The sequence below is a fragment of the Bemisia tabaci genome, chromosome 5, assembly GCF_918797505.1.
Source record: "Bemisia tabaci chromosome 5, PGI_BMITA_v3".
NCBI classification, from domain to species: domain Eukaryota; kingdom Metazoa; phylum Arthropoda; class Insecta; order Hemiptera; family Aleyrodidae; genus Bemisia; species Bemisia tabaci.
In genome coordinates this window covers 15,809,076-15,831,221 of record NC_092797.1, presented here as the reverse complement: position 1 = coordinate 15,831,221, position 22,146 = coordinate 15,809,076, and the positions used below count along the sequence as shown (strand labels likewise).

Sequence of the window (22,146 nt, the reverse complement as noted above, 5' to 3'; positions counted from 1 at the left end):
TCATATAGAAAAATCTTGTTGCTAAAGCTGGCAGCATTACCAACACATGGCCAAATATTTACTCCATTGATATAAAAAGCAACGATGGAACATGAAAACAGAACAAAACGTCTGGAAAGTTCCTCTCGCGCAGCGATGAGGGCGCTCAACAAGCCTTTCAAAACGAAAACAAAACACCAGGGTCTTCTCTCAGATTTTCATCTCAATAAATTGAAGTTAGATGTTTTGAGTTTCCAAAACGCGCTCTGTGTTCGCGGACAAACCCACGCACTGGAGACGGACAATTTTGTTTTTTTCCTCCATCGCGTATGATTTCGAGAGGTAATTTATGACGACAAAGACAATATCTGTGACTAGGAGTGAAAGTAATTTTCGGGGGGCCTAGAGCAGTAATTTATTCCTTCTGCGGGGCTAGGACTTCCAGGGAGGCGGGCTGGGGCTACTATTAAATCAACCAACAATGTAGGCCAGTGTGGCTCTGGCGCAAACTACGATGACCGTATATCACAATGGATATTCCAGAAAAAATTCTGCCTCGCTGATCTTTACGATTTCGCTGCCGATGTTCCTCCGCGCCGCTCCTCATCGTAGCCACTTTTGATGAAAATATCTGATTATTTATCCGGAAGATTCGTAAATTTTACGCCATATTCGACAACATGGTGTTCTCCTCTTATGCCAGCACCCCTATCATTTCAACACGCCCCTATTCAGTATCCAGTAGCGTTTGTTTAAAAACGAATGATCAGACATTAGATGTTATGATCCTCTTCCACAGCATGTAGCACGTTGATATGTTTGTTTCTTGAACTCGTAATCTAATGCTTCCTTGAGCACTATAGAGAATGATGTGATTGTTATGCCTGATTATTCAATAAATTTTACTTTCCTCTTGTTCTAAGGTGAGCTCAGGCATTCTTTAGGTCAAACTAGTTTCTATTTTAATGACATTGCTTTGATTTTCCTTGGAATAATAATAATAAAAAAATCGAATTCGTAGATGGTGAATGCTTGTTTCAAAAATATACTATCAAACTTGAAATGAAGGTACAGGTCAATTAAGTGATCGATACCGTCATTACGTCGTTCCTTTTACGAAAGAACGTAACAGCATCTCAATATTGCCAAATTTCCTTTCAAATTGCATTTTTACCAGGAGAATCCCGGGCGTTTCTAGCTGAAAATTTAACTAATTTTTCTTCTGATCTCATTCAAAAATCAGAGTTAATTTGTACAACAATTGCACGGTTACATTCTCGTAAAAAATTGAACTGTTTGAATCAGTTTGGCAACCTTGGAATAGAGTTACGTTCCTTCATGCAGGAAACGACGGACAGAAGAGAGAAAACTATACCATCCTTTTTTTCTTGATAAATCTACTGAGTTTATTAAATAACCGCAGGAACAAATAATCTCATTCCGTGGATCCAATTTTCTGAAATTTTAGTAAATTAGTCATTCAGACTCATAGTCACTTATGGCCGAAAAAAGTTTGATCCACCGCTGTATCAACAAAATATGACTGCGCTCCTCTTCAGGAAATCTAAAAATGATAGTTTCTTGAACTCCTAGAATTCTACGTACAGTAGGAGGAGATTTAAAGGATTGAAAGTAGACTACGCATGATGCACGGTCAACATTGCTTGTTTTCCTCCTTCGAAAGCCTAGTGTTATGGAAGCATTTCTGATTCTTTCAAAATTTTAGAATAGTGACGATTTGTTTTTTCGGACTTGCCATAGCTTTTATCAAATGTCATAACCGAATGGCCCGGCCGCACGGCGGGCGGGCGGCCAGCGCGAAGCGCGCATTGGCGCCTACAAACCTAAGTGGATACTTCAAGCATTGTGCAATGCGTGAAGTATCCACTTAGGTTTGTAGGCACCAGTGAGCCTCTCGCGCTGGCAGCACGCCGCTCCGCTCTGTTAGGCTTTAATATTTATACTCGCATAGTCAGCGTTTTTTAACTCATGATTTTGAAATGTTTGCACACTCTGCAATGACTATTCTCATTTCAATCGATGGGGGAAAAATATGTATCAAGTTATCAAAGGAGAATAATAATATAATGTGTGTTCTTTAAATATTGGTGGTTCCGTGTCAAATTTTATGATTTCCAAAGCACTCTAATTTTTCTTTTAAATTTTGTACTTTTATTGTGCTGCAGCGAGGTGTACGCGCAACGGAACGCTCAACATTTGACGTATTTGACTCTAAAAGATCGATGTACAATTGGGTTAAAAAGAGATTGCGTGCTTCTTGGTTTTTTACCCTCTTTTATTCATTTTTGCAGTTTCTGTCGGCACAACTGCGGCTCATTGAGATTAATGTCGCTTGGAAAAGGTTTTACAAATATTTGTCACGTTTTAAAAATATAAATAGTTTCAAAATGAAGTAATAATTTCGTAAAGAAAAAATAAAAAAGGACCTATACATATATAAGGTATATTGTACATTCAATATTTTAAGGATAGAAATAAAACTAAATATTCACCAATGACAATTTAAAAAGATGATTCAAAAGGAGAAAGTAATAACATTTCATTTAGAAAATGAGCAACCATAACAACACCTCCTTCTCTCTCAATTCCTCATTTCCATATTGTCAATTGTACTTGTACATACCGACTAAAATATAACGCTTGGACCAAGTCACCGTTGCTTATTTTACGTGTGGGCGTAAACTACTGGACAAAAAAGGTGCGCGAACAAAAAATCGTCGACAAAATGTCCTGAAACCGTTTCTCTCTCATAATTATCTAAAAAATCTCCCAGAATAGCAAATAGTTTTGGTTTCCCACTAAATAATTATCAATTTTAAAGGAAATTAACTGTGTGAATTTTAATAATGTGCATATTTTAAGCATTTTCAAAAGGAATGGAGAAGTTGCACGATTTTGAAAACACTGAAATCGCTCTGGTTCCTTTTTTGCTAAATGCAATCCATTGGATCGCATTTTGCGAAAAGGAACCAAGAACATTGCAACGTTGCGAAGATTGTACAACCTCTTTTGTCCTAGAAAGAAAACCTGTTCATCTGTAGACACTTTTTACTTTACACGCTAAAAACTGTAAATTTAAGACAAAATTACCGTGTAAATTTTATATTTTTGCATGATTAGAGAAGTTTTATCGCAGAAGGTGAAGTTGCACAATCTTATCGACATGGTACCTAATGCTCCTGGTTCCTTTTTGCAAAATGCAATCCATTTAATCGTACTGGTTTCAGTATGCAAACGAATAGTTCCTTTTTCGTGGTTCTCTGAGAGAAGAAAAAAGTGGCTTTTTGTCCTTTTAATCCCACATAGGGTAATGGAATTAATCCGAACATGGCGGGAAATAATTCCCGGAGCGATACAGATCAACCCATATCGCACGATTGCAATTAATGCCGAGGAATTCCGCGTCGCCCCGAGCCCTGATCGATCACCCGAGAACGGAGACATCCGAGGTCTCTTGTCGAAACTCTTGAGCAGATTTTTCTCCAGCTCGAGAGCCACTCCAACTGCAACTTAAGCGCCGGAGCTGTCAAACCCGCGGAAAACCCCGTGCTCCCGTGTATAAAAGTCCTAATTCACACTTAGGATCGGCAACGATGCGCAGTATGCAAAGGCTGAAAAGATTCCGGCCGAATGGAAATTGCAACGGAAGCTCTTTATCACGGTCTCCGCGCAGCGTTGCGGAAACACAAGAACGATCGAATTATCTCTGCTAGGCTCGGGAAGAACGCCGTATAAACCCTCAAACGTTGCCAAATTGATTTTTATAAAAACACGAGTTTTCGGGAAAAGTTGCGACTTATTTTTTTTTAAATACATAGAATTTTAGTCGCAATTCTATTTCTATTATACCTGAAAATTGCCATGAAGAATATACGTTATTTTCTTTTAAAAAAAACGATTTGATCAGAAGAAATCTGGCAACGCCAGAATGTTTATACGACTTTTTTCCGTAGGACGACAGTATCTGATCTCTGGTGGGACTTTACTGACATACTAAGAAAGAACGCCGTATGAACATTCGAGAGTTGCCAAATTTCCTCTGATAAAATATGAATTCAGGGGGAAACTTGTGCATATTTTTCCTTGTAATTTTCAGACATTGTAGATTAAAGTGCAAACAAAATTGTCCGAAAAATCGAAGGAAAAAGATTAACAACTTTTCCCAGTAAATTTGTATTTTACGGAAGGAAATTTGGCAATGCCTGAGGGTTCATAAGTCGGTTTTCCTTAGCACGACAGTATACTTGGCGCAGTTTGGCGGAGCTGTTCTGGAGGGATTTAGCAGCAGATTCTCGAGCCACTTTAAAGCGTCGTCTCTGTTAATTTTCGCCCAGTTTTTCCCCCTCTCCGCCCCCGTTTCCCGGCGATATTATCGGCTCCTCCTCTCCCGTCCCTTCTTTATTTCCGATGTTTTGTTGTGCGACTAAATACAAATCAAGAGGCTCTCCTGATGATAATCGGAGCGCGGGGCGCCTTTCGGCGGGAGCATCAGGTGTGCCCGGATCCGGAAACGTGAGTTCAGACGATGACCGAGTTCCGGTCCCGATGTTTTACGAGCGCTCCTTCCGGATTTTTCTGGCTCCGCATGAGTTTGAAGCCGGGGATAGTCGCATATGATGAAATATTCGCGATAAAAAGTCCGTGTGGACCATCAAAAGGAGAACAAAATGAGACACTTGATGATTGTTGCTCACTATTTACAAATTTCAGCGTCCGGTAACGGAAACAATATATTTTAGAGATCCCATACCATTATGGCCTTGTCTCCACAAGACGTTTCATGGGATTTGTCTAAGGAAAAATCTCACGTTTGGTGTAGGGAAAAATATCGAGTTCGACAATACTAATCACAGAACCAAGCAGAGTCTTTTTGAGTATGTTCTGGTGTGGTGATAGAATTTGAAACGGTCAAACTACAAACTTACTTCCATGGAAGTAGATAGAGAGTGTATGTTCTGGTGTAGTGATAGGATTAGAAACACTATTGAAGTACCATTAAACTACAAACTTACAGGGCCGGTTTTACCTACTTGCCGCCCATTGGCCCGCCTGTATTTTGCCGCCCCCTTCTCGTTCGTTCTGAAACATCAATGAAAACCATCAAGTGAACGACTGAACGTGCCGAAGGGGGAGGGGTGCATCAGACACGTTTACCTACTCGTGTTGGATACATTTTTTGCGAAAGCCCTGTCAACACTACTAGCAAAATTTCACGGAGCTTTGCGCGAAAGTTAAGTTCCGTAAACCTATCTCTATGTGGACAAGGTCCTCCATTTATAAGAAATGAACCAAAAAATTATGAAAGAACAAACATAAATGTGGTTTAATAATTTTAAATTCCGCCGCTGCGCCGCGCTGATCGCACTGTGATTGGCGCAATGCGTGAAGTATTCCTGCAGTCTTGTAGGCGCTATACGTTTCACGCCAACCGTTCCTAACCGCACTGTGTTGTTGGCGCAATGGATGAAGTATTCATGCAGTCTTGTAGGTGCTAATATGTGTTACATGCCGATCGCCGCGCCGGGGGCTTGTCTTTTTCATCTCAAGTCCTCTGCGTTTAGCTCCAGGCCAGATTGCATATTTAGCTCCTCTCTTTGCTCTACTAATTAAAGATGCTGTTTCTTGTATCACCGAAAAACGACAAAATTAGAAATTACTATACTCTCAGGTAAGAGAGATTTCGTCCCCTTTTCTCATGAATAATTTTTTACTGAATCAGATTTTTTTATACCTACATTTAAAAGAATTGCAAAATTTGCCGCCATGGGCTGCGGCCCATGTGGCCACCCCCTTAATCCGGCCCTGCAAACTTACCTCAAGCGGTTTTCTATGAGGCTGCTTCCTTGCGACGTACGGTTGATTGTCGATTGATGCAGGCTATGTGCATCTTGTTACGAGGGTGTTCGTCATACGAACTCGTGCCAATACGCTCATAGCCTACATCAACTGAGAATGAAACGTATACGACGCAACTTATAAGTCTCATGGAAAACTACCGAAAGTAAGTTTGTAGTTTCATTTTACTTCAATGGTGTCTCTAATCCTATCACTACACCAGAACATACACTCTCTATCTACTCTTTTGCAGTCCTAAGAGCGACTCAGAGAGTTAGGTAAAAATTTCAAGGAAAAATATTCAAAAATTTTTCAGCAAGTGAATTTATCATCAGGAGAAATCTGGCATAGCGTTTAAATGTTCATACGGGGTTCTGCTTCAGCAAGGAAGGCAGGAGACCCAACACCCCACCGCCGTGAGAGGCCGGCGTAAATCGCGATCTGTCCGTTTTACGAACGCGAGGCGTTTTTATGGGACACCTCGCACCCGTTCTGGTGTGCTCTGGAAGAGCACCGTATGAATATTCGGACGTTGCCAAAGAGCCTCCCAAAAAGTGGCCCCTTTTTTGAAACTCGGGGATTTCATTCGTGTGCGGCTTAAATGAAACCTTATGATGAGACAAGCCTCCAGTAAAAATTTTAGCTTGAGTATACGTCTGGTTTCCAAGATACAGCGTTGCAAAGTTTGCATATTTAAGCTTTAAAAATTCGCATATTTTCAAATATCTTACTTTAAAAAACAACTCCATCAGATATAATCTGTTATTTTGTGACATTTTACCTACAGTCAGTCTTATCTTTACATCTATATTCCTATTGATACGGTGATACTGCTGATTCTCTTGATACAACGTTGCAAAGTTGACACCAAAGACCTATAAAAATTGCTCATTTTTGTAAGTTTCTGAATGAAAAAACGAACTTATTGATCACCAAAAGATCTGTGTATGGTGTTTAGATGTAACTTTATAATATGATAAGTCTTTTGTATAGGCCTTACCGCAAGCATAAGTACAGATTTAATGATACAGCGTTGCTAAGTTTATACATTTGAGCTTTAAAAATGTTTATATTTCTAAGTCCCGCGTTTAAAAAGCTACTTTCGTGGATCTTCTTTAGAATTTGAAGCATGAAATCTACCAAATGTGTCATTTGTAGCTTAAATAGGGATACTTTAATTGGTGGTGATACAGCGTTGCCAAGCTAACAACTTTAAACTCTCGAAATTATTATTTATGCTAGTTAAAGAGGACGTCAATGGGTGTCAGGCCTTATATCAAGGAAAAATGTCGAGGGCTGATGTCAGTTCCAAGTGACGATTGGTATTCGCAAAAATACTATTGCTAAGTTTATTAATACTTATTTTCAAACAATTAATAATAAAATTATTTTAAAATAAAGATGCCTCCAATACTTGATACTTGATTTTGTTTTTTTTTAAATATTATTTTACTGTTTAATTTTTATTTGATTTTATTAATTTTTTCAATTTTTTTCAATATTTTTAATTCTTATTTGATTTTTTTTATTTTTTCAATTTTTTACAATATTTTTAATTTTTTCAAGTTTTTTCAATATTTTTCATTTTTTCCTTTTTTTTAAAAAAACAGTGGAGGTACTCTATTTTGCAAGGCATAATAAATGTATTCTCTAGATCAATATTTATTTATACTTAAAACAACTCGGCAAATTCTGTATTCTATGTTTATTTTTTTCATTTTACTTAAAAAACGGTTAAATTGGCAACTATGGCGAGGCATAATTTGTTGGATTTTGAAAGCAATGCTGGTGCTGCAAGCATTTCATCGAGCATGGCAAAGTCTCTTGAATTTGATTTTGAAATTAGATAATTATTGGAAGTATCCTAATTTTAATGTTATTTTATGATTAAATGTTGAGATAAAAAAAAGATAAACAGACAACAGTGTCATTTTTTACACCAACTGTCACTTAGAACTAACAAGATTCCTTGTATTTCACTTTACAATATCGAAACATGTTTGATCGGAGTTGTCTCTCATAAGAAAACAAGAGAAAAGACATTTTCAGAGATTTAGGATGTAAACTGTGCAACGCTGTGTTACTTTAAATCATTGTAGCCTTTTATCAATGCAATTATGCATCCAAAAGTATCACTAGGGGTTGATTTTATCCCTCAAAACGCAGTTTGATATTCACTAAAATTGGTTTTTAAACAAGAAACTTAAAAATATGAGCATTTTTAAAGCTCAGAAAGGTAAACTTGCAACGTTGCACTACCAAAACAGGGGTCATGCATGAGCTAAAACTTTTGATGGAGGCTTTTTTTATCATTATGCTTCATTAACGCTTTGTTTTAGAATGTAAAGTTCACTCTGATGTTGGTTTTAGGAAGATAATATTTGAAACTATGAAGATTATTAAAGCTTAAATATGCGAACTTTGCAACGCTGTATCTCCGAAACCAGACGTATACTCAAGCTAAAATTTTTACTGGAGTCTTAGGTCATCATAAGGTTTCGTTTAGGCCACATTTGAATAAAATCCCCGAGTTTCAGAAAAGGGGCCAAGAAAGGCCCTTTTTTTGGGAAGCTCTTTCCTCGAGTCTCGAGTGTCAGATCCCAATCATGCAATCCTTGATCCAGCCGTATGAGAACAAACTAAAGCTTCTGATAAGGAATTGTAAGCGTGCAACTTTTTTCCGGTCCTTAAATTATCAAAATCCGTCAACAGGATTAAAGCACTAATTGGAAAAATGCATACCTCGTGATTTAGTGTCAATTATTGGTGCCGAAAACGCGAATCTCGGTATTTCTGCCGTAACTTCTATCAGTTCGGAAAATTATTCAAAATGCTGATGGAGTCCGAAAAAGCATCTTATTCTTTCTGTCCTCGAGAATAATTCCCCTTCTACTGACAAAAAGGAAGAGTGTAGACATTTTTTTTTGCTCTCCTGAAAAATCTTGTTTGCCGAGAAACGCACCTCTGCGGTTTCACCATCGATATTTATTTTTGCCATGGCAAAATATTTCATGTAATTTTTGCTTCTCCTTCAAGCATATTCTTTGACAATTTCGTACAAAGAATGTATCGTAACACTCTAAAAACGAATTAGGAATATAGAAATTTTGAAACACCACGATCGTGATACGTATAGTTTCGTGGTTTTACCGTCAATATTTAGGTGGGTAGGGTGGGAAGGGGGGAGGGGGCGGTGAACTCTTAAAGCTGCGGACAGCACTGCAGGTACAAGTTTCTGTCGCTAATAACCTTGTTGATGTTGATTGATGAACTGGACGAGCGCACAGCCTGTGCCAACTTGACCGTGATGATAACACTGTCAAAAGATGCGGTAAGTCCGCCAATCTGGTCTCATCTCTTCATCACAATTTCGCCGGCTGTGAAAGTGGTTTTTACGTATTGATCCGTATGTTCAGTCTTTGCACTGCAAGAGTGGTGCAATGATAATCGGCTAATTGAAGAAAAATTGAGAATCCTCACCTCATGATATGAGCGGTTCCATATTATCCGACAATGTTTCAGGAAGCTTTTTCTATGATGTGTATCTTCCTCGGCCGGCTGCGCTTAAAACAATTCTCTGGTTTCATTCTTACGCAAGAAAAATCACAGAAGACCAACGCACGTAGGGACTCTAAGGCAAGATTTATCGCTAAAATAGGAATGGCATCCTCTCCTTCAAAAATTAATTTTGAGAGAATGCGAGCTATCACGATTATAGGAACTTTAGGTAGACGATGATCTCTAAAATAATTAAACCACTCCTCGATCTCTATTGCGAGGAAAATCCAGTGCACCTAAAAAAAAAATCACTGATTGAAATTCACCTATACATACTTCCTGCACGTCAGCAGGGGCAGTATTCTTATTCCTCCAAAAAATAGAAAAATTCCATTTTTTCAAAATAAAAAATTAAAAATCCAGACATTTTAACCACCTCTTTATCCAGTTTCTCCGAAACTCAGAATACATCGATGAATGATTTGACGAGAGGGTTACTGGTGACAGCTTGAGCTCTTCATTGATTTTTCTTCCTATTTTTCATTATATGCGGAGTGTCCTATAAAGTATCGAACTAATAAAAATATCACATTAACGAGGAAATAACCCGAGTTTTTTTTGTTTGTTTTTTTTTTTTACCGCATGTCTCGGTTTCTAAACAATGATACAGGAACTAACCCAATTCATATTTTTTTATCGCTTATTGGCGAGAAAACATCGGGTGTGAGGCAGAATCGGTTATAGGACATTTCGTCAACGATTTTTCGTCCGAGCACCTGTTTTTTCCAGTAATTTACGTCCACGCGTTTTTTCGGCACGGGGGTTTTGGTCCACGTGCCAGTTGAGACCCAAAGTTAATTGGCCCACACGTAAATACAAACGACAATTGCTCACGATGTTTTTGAATGAAAATGTATAATGTCTTGGAAGAATGAAGGTTTGCTTGTTTTGTCTGTTTGGTCCAACGGAGAATAATATATAGTTAAGAGATTTGGTAAAAATGGGGGAGCGTCAATTCCATGAGACAAAATTCACTAAAACTCTCTACACCTCATTGGTGTAACAGGACTTAATTATCTTACAAGAAATTCCCACCTTGTTATACCTGAACCGGATAAACCTCTATATTTGCCTCAGCTAAAGGCTCTTAGATTTTTCCAGTGTACGATAAGTATCTTGATTTATTTTGCGAGGAAAGATCTGTACTTTTAAAGGATGCCTGTCATTCTTAATACGTTCAATTTCGTATAATACTGTGCAACACCTCTGTTGTGAAATAGTTGCTTCAGGCGCCGCCACACGGCGGGCGGGCGGCCAGCGCGAAACGCGCATTGGCGCCTACAAACCTAAGTGGATACTTCAAGCATTATGCAATGCATGAAGTATCCACTTAGGTTTGTAGGCGCCTATCGCGCTGGCAGCACGCCGCTCCGCTCTCTTAGGCTTTAATATTCATACTCGCATAATCGCGCGTGAGTTCTATCACGCCGGAATCCGAGACGAATCTCCTCAAAGGCTCGATCACACCTCCAGACATCTAAAAAGAAGGAACGCAAATTTCTTTCGAATCTTTATCAATATTTTCCTCCGGCGGGAGGATAAGTCGCCTCAAAGACCGGGGAAAAATTAAGCTGGACCAGCACAATCCAGGGGATCGATCGTTAAATCATTATCGAACGACCTCGATCGATATATCCCTACACAGTCAATGATATTAATCGATAGAACTCATTTGACAACGATTTAGTAATCGACCATCAGATGACTCGCGTTGAGTTTTCTTTTGACGCTCACTTGAAACTTAACCCGCGGTCTCAGCAATTCAACCGCCCCTTCTTCCGTCACCGCGGTGAATATATATGTACTTTAATCACCCCTCCATCTCCCTAATTAAGAAAGCCCAAGTGTTTGCTTGGCTTCTGAAGTATTATTTTCTTCTCATGCACGGCTGCACGCAAAGAGGGTCTTATCTTCCGATTAAAATCATTTTTCCAGAGAGGAGCACTGAAATACCAACGGAGTGGCTCAGAAATTGCGAATTTCTGGACTCATATAACAAAGAGTCGAGGGGTAACCATCCTCCCCCCCGGGTTTCTTATGTTCCAATTTAATCGCGTGCGTATCACTGAAGCGTGTAATGTGGGTTAAAATTTAATAACCAACAACGAAATATAACTTTCAGATTTTTCTGAGATTTCAATGAGATTGTTGACCTCGTCCATTGTGATTTTCAAAAAGTTATATATCTTTGCATCATCATATCGCAAGTAGGAAATTGAGATTAGGATTAAAAATCTACTATTTTGTACTGAAACAAGAATATCAAAACAAAATTCTACGGCAGACAACAAACTGACTAAAATTTGTATTTAATACAAATGCTTATAATTTTTTTTCAACAAAATCGAAAAATTAAAGTTTCAACCCGTTCCTTCTAGGATGATGGACGAATGCCCCTCACTTTTTGTATATTCCTCTCTTGTTGAAATTTTGTTAGTTTAGTTTTTCACCTGCTGATAATGATGACATACTACGAGGGGCGTTCAATAAGTAAGTATCCCCCCTCTCTAAAATCGATTAGAATGGACCAATTTTAAAAAACTTGGGCTCAAAATCTTTCTTAGGATATTTTGAGTTCAACAAAACAAACCGCAACAAAATCGGACTATGTGCGGCCGAACGCGAGCCGTTTGAACGCGCCGAGGTGCTCGACGTTCCCGCCGAATCCGCGAGGATTTGAAGTCCGCTACAGGAGAAGAGCTTCTCTGCCAAAGCCACAGTCGTTCATCACTGACGAAAAATCAAAGAAATGTTTGTAGAATAAGGAGCTTACCTCACTTCTCCACATAAGCAGCTCGATCCAAGCAAGTCTGATACTGAGACTAAGACTAAGAGAACAGCTTTTGGATGCCTCGTGCGTGGAAGTCTTTCAGCTGACCGCGGATGAAAGAGTGGACGGCTTGTTTGACCTCTTCCACTGATTCAAAATTTACTCCTCCAAGTTCAGATTTCAGGAACGGGAATAAATGGTGGTCTGGTTTGCCATTTATTATCGTATCTGAAATCTGAACTCGGAGGAGTTAATTTTGAATCAGTGGAAGAGGTCAAAACAAGCCGTCCACTCTTTCATCCGCGGTCAGCTGAAAGACTTCCACGCACGAGGCATCCAAAAGCTGTTCTCTTAGTCTTAGTCTCAGTATCAGACTTGCTTGGATCGAGCTGCTTATGTGGAGAAGTGAGGTAAGCCCCTTATTCTACAAAAATTTCTTTGATTTTTCGTCAGTGATGAACGACTGAGGCTTTGGCAGAGAAGCTCTTCTCCTGTAGCGGACTTCAAATCCTCGCAGATTCGGCGGGAGCGTCGAGCTCCTCGGCGCGTTCAAACGGCTCGCGTTCGGCCGCACATAGTCCGATTTTGTTGCGGTTTGTTTTGTTGAACTCAAAATATCCTAAGGAAGATTTTGAGCCCAAGTTTTTTAAAATTGGTCCATTTTAATCGATTTTAGAGAGGGGGGATACTTACTTATTGAACGCCCCTCGTATTTTTACAGATACGTGGATTCATGAAGTTCGGATGTTTTCCTAGAGTAGAAACGGTTTTGAAATTACAAATTCAGTATTTTATATTTTGGTATAAATGTCAAGAAATCTTGCAAAAATCATGCCGACAAAGTCCGTTCACCATAGTTTCCACGCTCTCCTTGTAAAACTAAACTAAATGCATGCCACGTGTTCAGCTTCACTTCTACAAAAGAGACTTTTAATCTTAGAACTTTTAACTTGGAATGAAGATTGATCTTGTCTACACATATAGCAAGTCTTGCATGATACCTTTGCTAAGACCTAGCTTTGACATGAAAATGCCTGCCCCTCAGACCAAAAAGCCAGAGAAAACCGGAATGTATATGATTTAAGACTTGAAACAGGTGTTCGGTAGTTCAAGATCAGCCATTCATACGTTCCTCTTTTATTGTAGTGCACGAAAAGTAGTTGCGAACCTTGCTTTTAGGTTAACATTCAAAATTAATCCCTACATACTTCAAACATCTGTTTGACACATTGCAAAATGAAATCCAAGTGCAAATGCTGAGTTAACAATGAAAAATGCGGCTCTTGAGATACAATGCCAGATCAAGAGCCATTTTTGCCTCAAACTCATGGAAGACTATAAAATATTGTTACCTAACTAAAAAACAATTTTATATTTTAGCGCAAGCGGGAGGGAGCGCAAATTGAATAGATTATCTATATATTCTGGCACTCCTTCCAAAAAATCAAAGGGTGTTCGTTTTGTTTTTGCCAAAATTGTAATTACTCAAACTAGGACTAAAGCAAATAGAACTATCGAAATAGAGATATATTTTTGAAGTTTACTTATATTAAGAAAATTAATTTTTTCTGTTATTATAATCACAGTAATTAATATTATAATTAAATTGATTCCACATGAAATTAATTGTGAAATTGTTCGAATTATTCAAATAAAAGCGTAGTTTGAACTAGAAGATCATCTTTTTGTTGTAATAGTTACTACCTACATTAAATGTTATAGATCTTAACTCTCATTTTTTAGGCAACTTCAACTCGTATCGTTGGTGGAATTTGGTGGTTTTTTACGCTTATCATCATATCCTCTTATACGGCTAATCTTGCTGCATTTTTGACCGTGGAGAGGATGATAACGCCAATTGAAAATGCAGAAGGCCTGGCTGCTCAGACGGACATCTCATACGGCACTTTGGATAGTGGTTCTACGATGACCTTCTTCAGAGTAATATTTTATTTATTGTTTCTTAAATTCATAATTTTAAACAAGAAAATTGTTGTTCATTGAACCTCTACTTGCGGAGTTATGACACTTTCATTCTTAACAAAAAAATCAAAGAAGGCAAACATTAAAAAAGGAGCAAAAAATCTACATAGGTATCCCGTTCACAATCTAAGATAAATAAGATACTAAGCATTTTTTAAGACCAGGATGTTTTGGAGTCCAGAAAATCCCCTTTCAACCGAAAAGAATAGAAAATATTGAAAATAATACCTAGAGGGAAAATGGCTAAAAACACATGTATCAAATTTTAGATAAATCAAAGTTTGCTAAGCCTAAGCTGAGGAGCGAAATGAAGTTTGTCTTGGACTATAGCATTCGGGTTTTTAGTCTCTGTAATTCCTTCTGTTTTCCTCTGTCTTTCATTTCATGAAATTAAAAATGGGGTTTTTAGGACTCTGAATGATCTTGGTCTTTTAAAAACAATACTATTCTATCTCTGGTCATCCATCTTTTCGTGAATTTTTTCGTCATGAGGCTAAGCTGGCATTTTCATGGTCTACATTACTTCAAAGAATAACTAGAAAATTAGATAGGTTGTCAAAGTAGTTTTTCAAAGCACGACCCACTTAAAGAAAGCATCTCTCGGCCTTGAATCAAAATGCAGTTTGTCAAAAGTTTAAAACCCAAGTTTGCATAACTGGTCTATAGAAAAACTAGAAATTTAATAAATTACGAATTTTTGGCGACCTCAATTGATCACTTGAGAACGGCCTAACGTATAGATACAACCATCCGTACTTAAGAGACATCTTTATTGCATATCCACAAAATTGCAGGCTTTTTGTTGGTCATGAAGCTGCCACCACTGGTAAGTTATGTTGTGACTCTGAGAGCACTGATCGCCCCCAAATTCACGATTGATAGTTTCAATATCCTTGAAGATCTTTTCAGTTTTAATATTCCTACTTACAAGTAGTATTTCAAGTGACAAAATATGGTTCAATCAATGTGCAGGACTCAATGATAGAGACCTACAAGAAAATGTGGCGATTTATGGAGAATAAAAAGCCATCTGTGTTCGTCCCTACGTACGAGGAAGGAATTAAGCGAGTTCTTGAAGGGAATTATGCATTCCTTATGGAGTCTACGATGCTGGACTACGCTGTCCAGAGGAACTGCAACCTAACTCAAATAGGTGGTTTACTCGATTCCAAAGGTTACGGTATCGCAACTCCTATGGGTATGTACCTCAACACACACTTCATCTACGGTGAAACTCCACTGTACAAGAGAAAGTACTGTGAAGTACAAAATAAATTGATGCCGTGCAGCTATAGAGCTGTCATGAGTTTGTCGGTACATCTTTTCAGCAAAAAAAGGAGCAATAAAATCACGCGTGCATGGGGGGGGGGAGGCACAGGGTCATGCCTTCAACGGGAAAAGTTCGAAAATGATTTCATCTGTTTCGAATCGCCAGACAAGAGATGCATTTCTTTTGAAGTGAACTTACCTAAAAAATATGTGTAATTGCCTCTGCTGCACAAAAAATGAGACTCATTTCAAAAAAGAGCAGATCGTGCAATTTTTTTTCGGCTAATGCGCACGAGGAAAAGCTAGTTTTTAGTAGAGTCCCTTTACAGAGAGAGTTGAGACAACGCGGCTCATGGATGTCACAAACGGGAATAAAGATGACACAAATCGGACGTTTTTTTTAAATCTTTGATCAACCCATTCCCAAATTCCTGTCTTCGTTCCCTCTCTCATTCCATTTGTTCCTTGCCGTACCCCCCTCCCCCGGTCCATTCCAGTATTTATAATCTTTGCAATCGCGGTAAAAATGTAATCTTTATTCCCGTTTGTGACAATGTGAAAGCCTCAAATACGGGGAACATAATCAGAAATGGATTCGCATTGTCTTTACTCTGACTCATGCTATACGTATAAAAGGACTCTAGTATTTATTGGTGGAATATATTTCAGCGTAGGAAAGCTGCTTTTAAGTAGATTCATTCCTAAACATTGTGCTTCCAGATTATTTAGTGATAACGATTTTTTTGGGATTATTTTTTTTATCAGAGTGAACTCAATGCATCCAGCTTTTTCTCAACTATTCTTGTAGCTCTGAGTGCTTTTTCAAAACTATTTCCCTGATATTAATGATTTCTTTAACATCGCCGAAAAAATTGTGACAAATTATTAGGTTCACCGTGGAGAGATAAAATATCATTGGCCATTTTGGAGCTACAGGAGAAGGGTGAAATTCAAATTCTGTACGACAAGTGGTGGAAAAATTCAGCTGACACATGCACAAGAACTGAGAAAGGAAAAGAATCGAAAGCCAGTGCCCTAGGAGTTGACAATATAGGTAAACAAAAGTACTCATATTTTATTTTCCTGATCAATCTACTTGCCGAAAATGATATACGACCTTATATATGTACTTGCTGAAAATTATGCTATGGACCTCGATTCCCATTAGGTTCGCACCGGTTTCGCCAAGATTTGTACTTCAGCACGCTATTACCAGTGACGTGTTGTGCTTTACGATATACCGATTGATATGCCGTTTACATACATACATACATATGAGTCGCTTTTATAGCGCTCTTTGGCGCTTTACGACGCCTAATCGCCACAAAGCTCGGTCTTCCCACAGGTCATCAGGGAGTTGACACTCCCTCATCTCACTCAACACCCCCTGTCGCCAACCTCTCACTGGGCGTCCCCTACGTCTCCTCCCAGGAGGAACCCAATCAAGCATCTTTTTTGGCAGCCTCTCTTCAGTCATCCTATTGACATGACCAGACCAGACAAGCTGTCTGGTCATGACGTCGAACACGATGTCATTTTCGACTTCCATTATCTGACGCACTCTATCATTGCGGACCCGATCTCTCCTAGAAATTCCTGCCGACCGTCTCCAAAAATCCATCTCCGTTGCTCTTAGCATATCCTGTGTCCGTTTCTTCAGCTGCCAAACTTCAGTAAACTTCAGAAGTTTGAAGTATGCCGTTTAAACCTATTAAAAAGGATCGATAAACAGAGTGTTCGCAAAGAACACTTTAATAATCGATTATTTACCATAACTTCACACCTGGAAATGTCCATAATCGATCATTCACGACTCGCCATTGGCTATTACGCGTTTTATCCTACTAAAAGAAAACCGGTAGAGAAGTTAGCATTAACTTATTTGTCACGTTGTTGGTAGATTTCATGCAGATGTAAACTGACCCAAGTTTCTTATTTTTTGCAGGAGGCGTGTTTGTAGTGCTACTTTGTGGCCTGGCAGTCGCTGTGATGGTGGCGATTTTTGAGTTTTATTACAATTCTAAAGCCATCTCCAAAAGCGAATCAGTAAGTTCAAAATATCCTTGTGAATTGAATCTCTCAGTTTGAAGACGACCCATCTCGGAAAGATTAAATTTTTCAGGAGACGATAAGAACTGCGTATCAGTCGGAATAGGAGTGCTTCTACGCCGAAAACTGAATATCGTAAAAAACCCAAAGTGGGTCATTTTCAAACTGAGAGATTTGATTGCATTAGATTATCATGTTGCAATTTTTTGCATATGTACATGAAAGATGATAGAGGATTGTTTTTTTTAAAAATTGTTTTAAAGGAATTTTAAAGAAAATTTCACGGCGTTATGTTGTTTGATACATTCGTAGAGAAAATTTCTATTTTCTCATGAGTCCATGAGAAAATAGAAATGCAGAATAGAAATCCATCAATTTTCTCATTCCATGTTCTCATGAATTTCGTATGCCCTAACTATCTTTTCACAAAAGAGTATATGCTAGAATTTGAATATCAAGTCCAACAGAAACAAACCAAGTCGCATTAAGTTAAATTGAACCAAGAGAAAAAATTTTGAAGTTTCATTCCTTCATGAAACTCAATAGAAAAGACAAAATTTAACATATACTTTAGGCTCAAAATATTTTCTCTCGACTTTGAATTTTCGACAGGAGCGAACTTAGGACTACTAATATTCAAAAGTACCCCCGAACTCAGTATTTTTCCAAAAAGCGACTTGTTGCGCCTCTGCTAAACTCAGTCCATTCATAGACGGATCCAGACACTTCAAACGCGGGGGGTGGAAGGAGGGTCCAGGGACTTACCCATGACAATTTTCGAAATTTTGAAGCAGCTGATATGCAATTTGAGTTAATTTCGCCATGAATAATTACCGAATTCAAGCGTATTTTCTTCTTCTTACCTCCGTCCCTTCCTTCTTCCTTATTTATCTTTTTTCCTCTTTTTTCGAGCGTACGACGGGACTTACGCCCCTTACACCCCCCTTCGATCCGCACATAGGTCCATTTATTCCTCGAAGTACAATATAAGGATTTACTCTACTTTTTCAGCGCACAATGGCGACGCCGCAACAATCGCTTTGCGCCGAGATGGCTGGGGAGTTATGCTTTGCCCTGCGATGTCGGGGTTCGCGCCAGAGGCCGGCTTTGAAGCGACAGTGCTCCAAGTGTGTGCCAACAGGATCCTCCACGACCTACATGCCAGCCCTACCGGCCGGCTTAGAGCCACCCCACTTGCAACCACACGACATTAGGCAGAGGGTAAGTTGCCGATTTAGACAGTAGCGTGGCGTGAATTGCGATATATCGATTGTTATGCCATTTAAACCTATGGTAAAGAATCGATTATAAAGGCGTTCGCTGCGAGCACCCTGTTTATCGATCCTTTTCCATAGGTTTAAATGGCATACCAATCGATACATCGCAAAGCACGCCGCGCCACTGGATCTAGAGGACCGCGTCTAGCAGATAGGAACCAAGCCACATCAGCTAATGCCTTTTTGGGGAAATTTAATTTTTTACGAGGAACGGTTGAGCGGATTTTTGTGCAAGTTTCGATGAATTTTCTGCATAGTGCAAAACAAATTCCTCAAAATTTTCAAAGGAATCCGCACAAACGTTCTCTTATAAAACATTAAATTGCCCAGTTGAATTTGGCAATAGCTGATCCCTTTCCACTAAACGTGGTCCAAGTAGTCGAGATAAACTGCAGAACGAGGAAAACTGTTCAAGAGGTAGAGAGGCCCAGAAAAGTTGGTCAAATAGCATCACTCAGATTTTTGGGTAGATATCAACCCTGCTCCGATTAGTCTATTCTGCTGGGATTGGACTGGTACCCACCCGAAATCCAGGTGATTCTACTTTAGAACCCAGCCATAGAATCGGTTTTTTTTTTTTTCGTGAAAGCTATTTTATTACTCGTGGCTCGTTATGAAAAAAAAGTCCCGATGTACGCAATAAAAGAAATAAATGTGTTGAAAGCGAAAAGTAAAAGTAAAGTAAAGTCTTTTGTATAATATTCAATGATTCTCTCTTGGATTGGAGCTATCAAACAGTGGTGTGGCGTGAATTGCGATGTATCGATTGTTCAGTCATTTAAACCTGTAGTAAGGAATCGATTATTAAGGTGTTCGCTGCCAACACCCTGTCTATCGATCCTTTTCCATAGGTTTAAATGGCATAACACTCGATGTATCGCAAAGCACGCCACGCCTCTGCTATCAAAGCGCCGTATTCTCTGTTGGCTCCTGAACAGTTACTGTCATACGAAGGCGCCGTACGGTTCACACCGTGATAATGGATGGTTTAAGGAAATCATTGACAAAACATCATAAAAAGGATAATTTTAACGATATCTGAGGAAAATTCAACATTGTAACTTTGGAAACAGACTTTTGGAATGGAAATAAAATGATTTACCTATACCAAAAATCAAAAATACAAAACCAAAAAAACATGCAGGTGCTGAAAATTTGAAGGTGAGCTTGTACCTACCTACACGGAGAAAAAAAACTCGTGCGTGGGACCCGAAGTTTAGGTCATATGGATCTCTGAAGTTTTCAGATTGAGCATCTGAACACTTTAGGTCTAGCTGCCGAAGTTCGGATCATACATCTGAAACTTCAGTTCTTACATCTGAAGTACTTCAGATGTGAGAACCGAAGTACTTCGGATGTGAGAACCGAAGTACTTCAGATGTAAGAACTAAAGTTTCAGATGTATGATCCGAACTTCGGCAGCTAGACCTAAAGTGTTCAGATGCTCAATCTGAAAACTTCAGAGATCCATATGACCTAAACTTCGGGTCCCACGCACGAGTTTTTTTTCTCCGTGTAAAAGTTTGCTAAAAGTATAGACTTTTTCTTTCATGTTTTTTCTTTTTTTTTGCGATGGCAAATCATTTTTATCCCTTGCAATGATCTACCTCCAACATTAAAGTCAATTCTGTCAGATTTTCCTCGCGATTCGTTCAATTTGTCCTTTGTCTCTTGTACCTACCTAAAAGTTTGCCAAAAGTATAGACTTTTTTCTTTCATGTTTTTTCTTTTTTTGCGATGGCAAATCATTTTTATCCCTTGCAATGATCTACCTACAACATTAAATTCAATTCTGTCAGATTTATTTCGCGATTCGTTCAATTTGTCTTTTGTCTCTTTTAACCTCAACCTTTAATGTGACCCATAAGACTGATTATGGAACAATCATGAATGAATACGGAATAATATACTAATGTCGTTTCTGATAACACCAACCTCTCGAAATAGTAACGGTGAAAATAATTATAATTTCAGAGGAACTGCAGTATAGGGCACGGGTACGACCCACGAGATGAGGGTCCTCCAATACCCCCTCCACCTCCACCCTCGCAAAGGATTCGATTGACCGCCGCCGGACGAGACTGAACAAACAGTGGATTACACCGGTCTGCCAAAAAAATTCCTGGAGTGTAATTGTGACAACAATCGAAGAAATATTGTAGCAGTGTGTATAAAGGGAGGCTACCATATGTGTTCTAACTTCATTAGATGACACGCGCTAAATTCGTCTGAAATCAGGCTTCGATCTCTAATAATAAGGGGTTTTGCGTCCACCATATACAGGGTGATTCAAATATCCCGCACCGCCTTGGTAACAAAGTTCTTGCATCTGTTCAGCATGGCACCTTTAAAAATTTGGGGGTGCAAAAAAAAATGTCGCACTCACAAAACTATCCTCCCCTATCTTCATGTATTCAAAAGTTATAATGGTGATGCCCGATGCTTAGAGTAAGGGATTTTTGGACCACCCTGTATATACGGTCTGAAAAATGGGTGCAGCCTTGATTTCTGTTGCGACCTTACTCATTGCAAAATTCCCTGTTTCATCATCAAAAACTGTTTTGGCTCCCATAAATTGTAAAATACAAGCTTTTTAGCCAACTGGTTCCAGAAAGGGGTGAAGTTTGAACATTGGCTGCCAGCACGATAATTATGATACGTCAGTCTGAGGGAAATCCCAAATACATGCACAACGTATGGTGACTTTCCTGCATGAAAAAAACTGATAAAAAAAAACAGAAAAAACTTATGTGAACTTTGTAAATTTTGTTGAGTTGTAAAATAAAATAAGTCCTTCAAAACCAGTGTAGCAATTCCTCTCACCAAACTATGATCCGTATACATGGGTGGTTTCACGATAACTGGAATAGTTTCATCGCTGTAACGGAAAACACATTTTCCGGTCATATTTTTAGTAGTAATGATAATCACTAGAATTTGTTTGTATTAATCTACACAGGGTTACGTGTTTTAACGCTTTTCAAAGATTTATCGCTCTACTTTTCAATTTTAATATATAATTGGCCGAAAATGTGCTGTCTGTTACGCTGACTTTTTACCGCGTAACAGACAGTACATTTTTGGAATTTACACAATATTAATTGAGAAGTAGAGTAATAAATCATTAAAAAGCGTTATAATACGTAACCCTTTAAAGATTGATGCGGAAAAATTCGAGTCATCATCATTTCTACTAAAAATATGACTGAAAAATGTGTTGTCTGTTACGGCGACAAAACTATTCCAGTTATCGTAAAACCACCCATGTGTATCTTCTCTATAAGGGCATTGATAGCCTTTGTAGCGAAATGTCCTAAACACAAATGACTAAATAACTATACGTTTACCTCTATATTTCTCTTACAATTGTGTCTGATAAAGTCGCAGATATACATGTAGGAAAGG

The 22,146-nt window shown here is 38.7% G+C and overlaps 1 protein-coding gene across 7 annotated transcripts in view; it reads left to right on the top strand.

The window, feature by feature from the left end:
- LOC109042226 (glutamate receptor ionotropic, kainate 2) overlaps positions 1–21,527 on the top strand; it is a 103,211-nt gene extending 81,684 nt beyond the window's left edge. For 6 of the 7 annotated variants that reach the window (XM_072300338.1, XM_072300343.1, XM_072300341.1 and 3 more), the window contains 6 exons: positions 13,907–14,104; positions 15,119–15,344; positions 16,305–16,469; positions 17,361–17,461; positions 18,476–18,685; positions 20,716–21,527. In XM_072300338.1, the coding sequence (XP_072156439.1) occupies positions 13,907–14,104; positions 15,119–15,344; positions 16,305–16,469; positions 17,361–17,461; positions 18,476–18,685; positions 20,716–20,826 (1,011 nt within the window). In that variant the 3' untranslated portion in view covers positions 20,827–21,527. The remainder of the gene's footprint in view (positions 1–13,906; positions 14,105–15,118; positions 15,345–16,304; positions 16,470–17,360; positions 17,462–18,475; positions 18,686–20,715) is intronic. The other variant, XM_072300344.1, reaches the window with a different exon arrangement.
- The last annotated feature ends 619 nt before the right edge of the window (positions 21,528–22,146 follow it).